Raw genomic sequence first — 9664 nt, 5'->3', positions numbered from 1 at the left:
GCTCCGTTTTTCATAGCACAAACATAGGTTTGAGTGAGTGAGTGAGTTAGAATTTAACGTCACCTCGGCAATATTTCAGCCACATAGTGACGAGAAATGTTCTACATAAACAATAAATTAAAGTTGCTAATAATCAGTCATCGAAGGACTGTAAAATAACGGAGTCTAAAACTAGCATGAACATGTAAAACTTTTTTATTTACGCAAATAATACAATATAAAAACTGGCTATAGGTCGCCAACACTGACTGACTGAGTTTGGTTTTACACCGCTTTTAGCAATATTACAGCAACATCACGGCTGGGGACACCAGAAATGGGCTTCACACATTGTACCCATGTGGGGATTCGAACCCGGGTCTTCGGCGTGACGAGCCAAGGTCGCCAACAACTGAAAGTAAATCACCACACTAGGGCCCATGGGGACGTACAGTACCTTTGCTACCTACATGGACCCTAGTTGGATTTACACCTTCCCCTTCAGCTGGCGGCGATTGTAGTCACAATTTAGCCATAATTAAAATCACAAAACTTCTGCGCTTAATACGAGTTTTGGAACTTACGTACCCTTACGGACAATAATTTTACAGTACTTTAACCCTCTTTGAGGGCTACAGCCACTAACAATCTGAGTTATTAATTTAAACTTCCAATCATAAAATATTTATCTATCTACAAATCAGTTAACATGAAGGATCTTTTTAATAATTGTATTTTAAAGGAATTACATTTCGTGATTTGAAATAGATATCCCTTGTGATGGAATATTCAACACAGTCAAGCAGGAGATGCTTGACCGTGATTTATTTGTTAAACAACTTTTTTCCTAAGTTGAATAAAAATCTAAGATCTAAATTTTCAATTGGCAAGGTAGAATTATGGGGATTCGCAATCTTAATTTCACTTTATTCCATTTACATTTTTGTTTAAAGTGAAATGCACCGGTACGTTTTCACTGCAAACAGACTATAGTATATAATGACAGTTTGGGACCATACAGTCCGGTCATTGACATCACGAGCGTCTATTAAGGCAACTGAGATACGCATAACCTCGAATGAAATGAATCAACCTGAATGAATGGCCACCATATCCAATTTGTGAATGGCAGTTCTAACCTGGATCATCCAAACATTTCCATTGACTGACTGACTGACTGAGTTTGGTTTTACGCTGCTTTTAGCAATATTCCAGCAACTCCAGCAACATCACGGCGGGGGACACCAGAAATGGGCTTAACACATTGTACCCATGTGGGGATTCGAACCCGGGTCTTCGGTGTGACGAGCCAACGCTTTAACCATTAGGCTACCCCACCGCCCCCATTTCCATTGAGTGTAAGGATGCAAGTGCGCATGTGTGAGAATCACAGAAAGAGTGTACGACTATATTCACGATGCGCAATACGCGTCTCAATTATCCGTATCAATATTCTGTCAGTCTGTCGATTTACATGTAACAGGTCCATCTCGTCCCAACCTCACCTAAAGCTGCAAATCTGTTTTGTTTTCTTTTTAAATACTTTTTTGAGTGTTTTCTTTATATTTATTGGATTTGATGGAATACGAAAAGTTGTATCTTGCCATTACAATAACACAGAATGTAGACCAGCCATCCCATGTGATGTCCAACGGTTACTGAGAAGAAAAGATTTTCACCGTTGCCGACCGTGTGCAAAACAAACCCGATGACTAACTCTTCACCCGATTGTGCTATCAAAATGAGGTGAGGTGAAATTGGGTTTAACGTCGTGCTTGAGAATATTTCGCTCATATGACGACGTGCATGCGTGTGTATGTGTATGTGCGGCTGCTTGTACTAGCCCAGACTGAAGCTGGTTTTATAGTGCCACTTTTATGTAGCATTGTCTGTACTCTTTGTATAATTTTTAAAGTTACATGCAAGTTTCAATTCTCTAATTTTTTGGTATTTTACTGTCCTTTGACGAGTTCTGTTGTTTGTTTTTTGGTTTATAATTAAATTGTCTGTATTGTTGATTTATAACTTTTTAAAGTCACAAAATGGCTGAAATATTGCGGAGGTGACTATAAATCGTCATAAAAAATAGAATACAACGCTGTGATGTACAGATTATTCTTGTGACTGTTTGAACTTACGAAGTTGACCTGAAGTTCAATGTGTGATACTAGCACGTCCGTGTTCGCAAAAATACACAACTGTGAAAATGTTGATATCGTCAACAAATTCGTGCGAATCTAACGTCAGAAAGATTGATAAAGCTTGTTTGTGTCTTGGCCTTTAATAACCATGCACAGTAAAATACTGTATAACCAATGGCGCGCACGCACACACACACACACACACACACACACACACACACACACACACACACACACACACACACTATCAAACACTCTCTCTCCATGCCACCCACACCACCCCCGAACTTATTTACAGTGAGCATCTACTTACGATCATCACTGTAACCACGAGATCGTTGACTGTGCCTGCTGTACACAAAATACAGACATTTCCCGTGTGCGCCACAGATCACGGCACATGAAAGCAGGCAATGTTCAAGAACAGGGTATATGGTTCCTTTGCCTCTTCTTGCCATTCTGTTTCTTGCATAACAGTATGCGGTACGTTTCATAAACAGTGCTATGAACGTAAACTGTCCAACACAGCCACATGCACCAACTCTTCCCAGCACGGAGGGACGACATCCTTCTTGTAAACTACAAAGTGAGAAAATGGTTCGCAGAATGTTTTGTTCACTGAAATATTTCCAGAAATGTATCCAGCTAAATGAATTATAATACTAACATCTATTTCTGAGAAGTAAAGTAAGTGTTCGAACGAGTTTCCAATGTCAAGTGATGAATGTCCGTCCTACAGGCCAATGGGTGAGTGAGTGAGTTATTATTTAACGTCACATCGGCAATATTTCAGTCCAACGACAGTCCAATGGAGTACTGGTACTATTTATATATGTGTAAGCCCATAACGTTTCTGAAACTAAAATACGAACACGAAGGCACTTCATAGTTGTGAATTATTTGAGTGTGCTGTGGAATTATCAGTCAGTTGTCATAGCTTCATCAAAACAACGGTATTAATGCAGACTTGCTCTCGTCACTATATGGCTGGAATAATGCCGATGTGACGTAAAGCCCAAATTATCTCAACTCAAAACAACGGATAGACTGTTGGGTAAAGTGTGTTTATTAATAAAATTGAACTGGAAACAGTCGGAAATATAAACAGGAATCGTGATAGGTTCAGTACAGTGTGGTACCAATGTGCACTTATGTTGGTATTTATCTGTGGCTGAAAAAACATCGGTTACGTTGACCCACAATTGGTGATCCATGAGACATTTGAATCCATCTATGTGTGATCCTGTGACAACAATCTGGATACTGATGACAAGGTCTACCCCATGTCCAGATACCACCGTGAAATCAATGAGTCACCTAGATACTGATGCCAAGGTCGACCCCAAGGCCAGATACACCCGTGAAATCAATGAGTCACCTAGATGCTGATGACAAGATCAGCCCATGTCCAGATACCACCGTGAAATGAGTCACCTAGATACTGATGCCAAGGTCGACCCCAAGGCACGATACACCCGTGAAATCAATGAGTCACCTAGATACTGATGACAAGATCAACCCATGTCCAGATACCACCGTGAAATCAATGAGTCACCTAGATACTGATGCAAAAGGTCGCCCCATGTCCAGATACACCCGTGAAATCAATGAGTCACCTAGATACTGATGCCAAGGTCACCCCATGTCCAGATACACCCGTGAAATCAATGAGTCACCTAGATACTGATGCCAAGGTCGACCCCATGTCCAGATAGCACCGTGAAATCAATGAGTCACCTAGATACTGATGACAAGATCGACCCATGTCCAGATACCACCGTGAAATCAATGAGTCACCTAGATACTGATGCCAAGGTCGCCCCATGTCCAGATACACCCGTGAAATCAATGAGTCACCTAGATACTGATGCCAAGGTCGACCCCAAGGCCAGATACACCCGTGAAATCAATGAGTCACCTAGATACTGATGCCAAGAGCGACTCATGTCCAGATACCACCGTGAAATCAATGAGTCACCTAGATACTGATGCCAAGATCGACCCATGTCCAGATACCACCGTGAAATCAATGAGTCACCTAGATACTGATGCCAAGGTCGCCCCATGTCCAGATACACCCGTGAAATCAATGAGTCACCTAGATACTGATGCCAAGGTCGCCCCATGTCCAGATACCACCGTGAAATCAATGAGCCACCTAGATACTGATGCCAAGATCGACTCATGTCCAGATACCACCGTGAAATCAATGAGTCACCTAGATACTGATGCCAAGATCGACCCATGTCCAGATACCACCGTGAAATCAATGAGTCACCTAGATACTGATGCCAAGGTCGACCCCAAGGCCAGATACACCCGTGAAATCAATGAGTCACCTAGATACTGATGCCAAGGTCGCCCCATGTCCAGATACACCCGTGAAATCAATGAGTCACCTAGATACTGATGCCAAGATCGACTCATGTCCAGATACCACCGTGAAATCAATGAGTCACCTAGATACTGATGCCAAGGTCGACCCCAAGGCAAGATACCACCGTGAAATCAATGAGTCACAACGATACTGATGCCAAGATCGACTTATGTCCAGATACCACCGTGAAATCAATGAGTCACCTAGATACTGATGCCAAGGTCGCCCCATGTCCAGATACACCCGTGAAATCAATGAGTCACCCATCCTGGTTCCCGGGCCTCTCATTGGTTTGTATAGAGGCCCTGGTATTGGCCATGTAATGGCGGCGCACACTGGATAGATTCAAGATGGCGGACGAGGTAAGTTTACTATTGAACTGACCGATTTCTAATACTTCTAGCTGCGACATTCACACGACACTTGGCTTAGTAATGCAGAATGAAATTAGTATCTGAATCCCGGTAGCAAATAAATTTTAGAACAAAGAGGTTTGTCTCCATAACTCCATGTTTTCCCGAAGCGTAAGCCCCGCCCACTCGCGAATGTAAACACAACGTGCACGTTTTAGTGCCTCACATTACATGGTGCATACACCCATGACGGCATGAATATCAAACTATTTATTAATAAAACCATAGCTATCTACCTTATTACACCTTTTGGCATTGTTGAATCGCGTTTTACAACTACAGAAAATAGAAAAAATCGTCTCCAATCTTTGCCAATAGTGCGCTGTCCCTACCTACCCCTGTACAGGGGATACTTTTTTGTTCAAGGTTATTTAGTTGGGAACCTGGTGTTTTATCAGTATATAACACCTTCATACTTTAAAAATTGTTGTTATTGCCAACAAAATTGATAAAATAGTGAGTACATAATATTTTGTATTAGGAAATAATCGTTCCCCAAATTGTGCATGGTTATTAATTGTTATTGTATAGCAGACTGCATTGTCAAAGTGTGTTTGTTGTTTGTTTTGTTTTTATTTAAAAATAATTTGTTTGTTTTATCATAAACTTTCTCATATTTTACCTATTCATTTTATAAGTATTACTAATAATTGGAGTGAAGTACAAAGTATACTTTTGTTCGTTCATTTCATGTTTAAAATATAACTTTCAGGATGTGTATGCTGCATCTCTAGAGGAGTACAACCAAGAACACAAAACTGCAATTTTGAACTTCAAGCCACTACAGAAAGAAACATTGAATAATGTTTTGCAAGGGATACAATTTCTGTTTTACCCACAGGATATGGGAAATCACTCATATATGAAATTCTACCAATATTACACAATAAATCCAGAGACAAAACTGCATTCGTTATTGTCATTGTGCCACTGAATGTGATCCTGGATCAACAACTTAGAAAGTTTGGGAATAAAGCCATAAGCCTCTCTGCTAACCTAAAATATCTCAACTCTACATCTCCAGAAGGGACAAAGTTACTCAATGGCCATTATACTTACCTTTTTGCTCATCCTGAAAGCATCATTGACCAGAAGCCGGTGAATGACATATTTTTGCATAAACACTTCCAAGAAGATGTGAAAAGCTATATTGTTATTGATGAGGCCCACTGTATTCTGGACTGGGGGGACAGCTTTCGACCAAGCTTCCAGAGACTACATAAGCTGCGAGCAGTACTGCCACATGCTACTATACTCGCAATGACTGCAACGCTATCACTGAAGGGACAGAATGATATTGCAAAGCTACTTGCATTAAAGAATCACAAGGTTGTCTCTACATACCCTGCCAGAGACAATATTTCTATCATTGTCATCAAGAGGCCTGCAGCAACATCAGCAGGGGAGGAATCAGCTCAATTTTCAGTTGAATACTGCATTGAGCCTTTAATCTTAGAGCTGATTGATAAAGGACAGAACTTCCCACTGACCATAGTATATTTCAGTGGAAGTCAGAATTGGGTTGGAGTCAGTTATGAACTGTCAAAAAACATTCTTGGCCCCAAATTCTATGTTGATTCTAACAATGAAGACTCTGCCAGGGTTGTAATGTATCATGCCTCACTGGAAAAAGGATCTGATCAGGTAAGACATATTAAACCTCTGCATTTCATATTACAAAACTCCAATAGTTCATGTTTAAAATGATGTAATATCATAATCTTTATCCACTGCATTTATTATTGACATAAGTGTGTACATTTCAGGTAAAAGAAAAAAAATCAATATCAGTTTTTGGCATTATTAAAACTCAAATTCTTTTGTCACTTACTCAACATGAAAAATCAAATATACACAGTAATAGAAACTTTGAAACATCAGTTAATCATCTTGACAAGTAACAACAATTTGAATTTGTCACTTCTAAATACATTTGTACCATTTTAACCTCACTTAGTGTTATGCATTTTGTCTTTTCAGCTCAGACAAACAATAATGAAGAATCTGTCCATGGATCCCAGTGACAGCCCATTAAAGCTTGTCTTCTCCACTGTGGCCCTGGGTATGGGTGCTGACCTCAGGCATGTAAGGAGGGTTATACAGATAGGACCACCAAAGACTATGGAAGGTAAAACTTGATAATTTCAGCACAAATCAGTGAAAAACTGAAAATTACTTTCTTTTTAAATGGTGCCTTGAAATGAAGACTCTTGCATTGGGCTAAATGTCACGTGCCTTCTGCAGTGTTCAGCGCAGGAGAGTATGTCAGGCTGGCTGAGTGAAGACACTGGTGTTACATGAGTAAAGAACACAACAGTAATGACACAGGCTAATAAATGTCAATGCTGAATTGGATTATGAGCACTGTCTGGATTATGAGCACTCTGTGTAAATAATACATTTTATGTTCATTTCTATTTTGACTGCTGACATTAAGTAATGAATAACTTTTCTAAAAGTAATAAAAAGATATACATATACATGTAAAATTACAATCCATCATAAGCTCATCAAACTACATCTACATAAGCTCATGAACTTCAAGACAACTCTTATGCATTAATGTTATTTTTTTCAGCTTATGTGCAGCAGATTGGTAGAACTGGTAGAACAGGCATTATCCATTCTGTACTACAACAATTCCGATGTTGGCAGACCTGCAGTTGTACAGGAAATGAAAGATTTGTGTAAGAGCAACACTGTCTGTCGTAGGAAGATGGTGAATTCCAGTTTTGGATTCAGTGATTTCCCTGCTGTTCGTGCAGAAGTCTGCTGTGATATCTGTCATCCTGAACTGAAATCACCCTACATATATGAATCTTCTAGAAACCTGAAGGATGCAGTAAGGAACACAATTCTTTCCTACATAGCTGAGGATGATAGTGGTTGTCTCAAAGGTGTTTTATCAACATCAACAATTGAACAGATTGTATGCCAGCCTCACTGGTTTGCTAAGAAAGACACACTTAAATCAGCCTTCGACTTAGATGATTCTGTTGTGACAGCACTGTCAACAATCATTACTTCCATCCTGCAATTACACACAAACAAGTAGATACTATCAAAATGCCAAGTTGTGGACATACTTTACTGGCCAATTTCGTGTTTGAAATTAACTTGATGTCCACTGATCCAACTCTGTAGTTGATGTCTTGTGAGTTTGCTTATCAGTGAGTTGGAGAGACTGCTGTGTGACCCCAGAGGTCTTCCATTCTGATTACTAAAAGGCTTCATACGATGAATATTGTCAAACAACATCATCTCATCTTTATCAGCACTAGGAGACTTGTGCTTATGTGCCCTTATGATCATATCACTTTCCCTGTCAAAGTTTTCACAGATTGTTGACAAGCCAGCAAAAGCACCAGTTCTTTTTTTGATTGTCTTTTCAGACTTGTTGGAATGCAGAGCTTGGATATGGCTTTTGACATTCCTCACCAGGTGCTCCATTGCCATGTCAGCTGCAATATGGGTGTCCACTTTTCCTCCAGTATTGACAAAACAACCATAAAAAGATTCATTTGCAACTTTCTCGCTCAAAGTAGCAAGCTGATGACACAGAAATCTCAGTATTTCAAGTGCATATTTGGATTTGGTGCTGCTGCCTTTGCAAACAAGCATGGCAAGTTTCAAGATGGATATCATACGTATTCTGTCTGGGCAGTGTATTGCATCAGATAACTCTTTGAACAACAGGCCGAGCTCCAGAAAATTATGGGCATAGATTGTGCAGCCATCTTTGATGTTGTGTGACTTTTTCACTGTCTTCTGCGAGTCCTGGACAGGAATTAGAAAGTTTGTGGATGTCCATTTGGCATCATAAAAGTGTTACCATGTGGTGAGTAGCTTTTGGTTTCTGCATATCATCAATAGTTTCTTTAGCAAATGGCCACACAAGTGTGTTCACCATTTCACCAATGTTGTCCTGAATCCATATGAGCTGGTCATCAGGGTGTCATTTCTCCAAACTGAGGAACTGGTCGTGTTGGGACACCATCAAGTTTGTCCATACCAAAGAAATGACAAGCTGCCTCCAGAATGTACATGTCAACAAGTGATACCGCAAGTTCTTTACAATCCTCAAAGTGACTTTTACATTGCTCCCCATCAGCTCTCTTTACGTCCTAGTTCGATTCGTTCTGCTCCAAGAGTACCTATTTCAGTGCTCTTTTCATTATAGAGACATTTGTACAAAATAGTCAGCAAGACCATCTGTAGGTGGAAAATTCAAATGTTATTGGGCTGAGATGGAGGAACTTGTTTGGACCTGGTGGACCAATACATCTCAGACGTTTGGCACCAGAAAAATCTTTCTCGAGTCAGTTGATCTCCACCAATGTGTATGCGGTCATCATTGGTATAAGAGGGATGTTTGCCTTCTCATATACATCTTTCACAAGATCCTCATAGGCATCAAGAACATCAATGACTTCACTGTATCTTTGTTCATTTTGGTCATGACAGGAAGAGGAATAACCTTGGTCCCGCTTTTTCATCTCATCTGATTGGTGCGAAGGATAGGTACTTTGGCAAAGAACTGGACAATATCTTGAAAACTGGCATGTGTGACGTAGAAGTACCCTCATAACAAGTATGGAGTAGTCTTGTCGAATCCGATTCCAGTCATCAGTCTGTGGCAAGAATGTGTCCCATGTTAAGTCAAAGATATTACACTGTGGTACTACTGTAGGAGAGTGTCCAAAAGATGGTGTTTGAATCAGTGCAGCCGAGCCAAACCAGTGTTCCATATGTTT

General features: G+C 40.2%; 2 protein-coding genes across 2 annotated transcripts; one reads left to right on the top strand and one right to left on the bottom strand.

The window, feature by feature from the left end:
* The first annotated feature begins 5416 nt into the window (after positions 1–5416).
* Positions 5417–6906, top strand: LOC124256380 (ATP-dependent DNA helicase RecQ-like). Its single transcript, XM_046690387.1, has 3 exons — positions 5417–5458; positions 5645–5648; positions 5752–6906. Exons 1-3 carry the CDS (start codon positions 5417–5419, stop codon positions 6615–6617), a joined length of 912 nt encoding a protein of 303 aa, XP_046546343.1. The 3' UTR covers positions 6618–6906.
* A 1091-nt stretch (positions 6907–7997) lies between these two features.
* LOC124256370 lies at positions 7998–9406 on the bottom strand. The gene is made up of 2 exons (XM_046690375.1): positions 9287–9406; positions 7998–8699 (listed from the first exon to the last, which is right to left on the bottom strand). Exons 1-2 carry the CDS (start codon positions 9404–9406, stop codon positions 7998–8000), a joined length of 822 nt encoding a protein of 273 aa, XP_046546331.1.
* Between the last annotated feature and the right edge of the window lie 258 nt (positions 9407–9664).

This window comes from Haliotis rubra, unplaced genomic scaffold (genome assembly GCF_003918875.1).
Source record: "Haliotis rubra isolate DU_JTF1 unplaced genomic scaffold, ASM391887v1 Scf1160, whole genome shotgun sequence".
Taxonomy (NCBI): Eukaryota; Metazoa; Mollusca; class Gastropoda; order Lepetellida; family Haliotidae; genus Haliotis; species Haliotis rubra.
This window is presented reverse-complemented; position numbering and strand designations above follow the sequence as displayed.

Bases quoted from the DNA above. Each gene is read 5' to 3' on its own strand.
- LOC124256380 (XM_046690387.1), top strand. From the start codon at position 5,417: ATGGTTATTAATTGTTATTGTATAGCAGACTGCATTGTCAAA.
- LOC124256370 (XM_046690375.1), bottom strand. From the start codon at position 9,406: ATGAAAAAGCGGGACCAAGGTTATTCCTCTTCCTGTCATGACCAAAAT. The intron at 8,700-9,286 runs GCAAACATCCCT...ACAAACTTTCTA, and splicing joins TGAAAGATGTATATGAGAAG to ATTCCTGTCCAGGACTCGCA.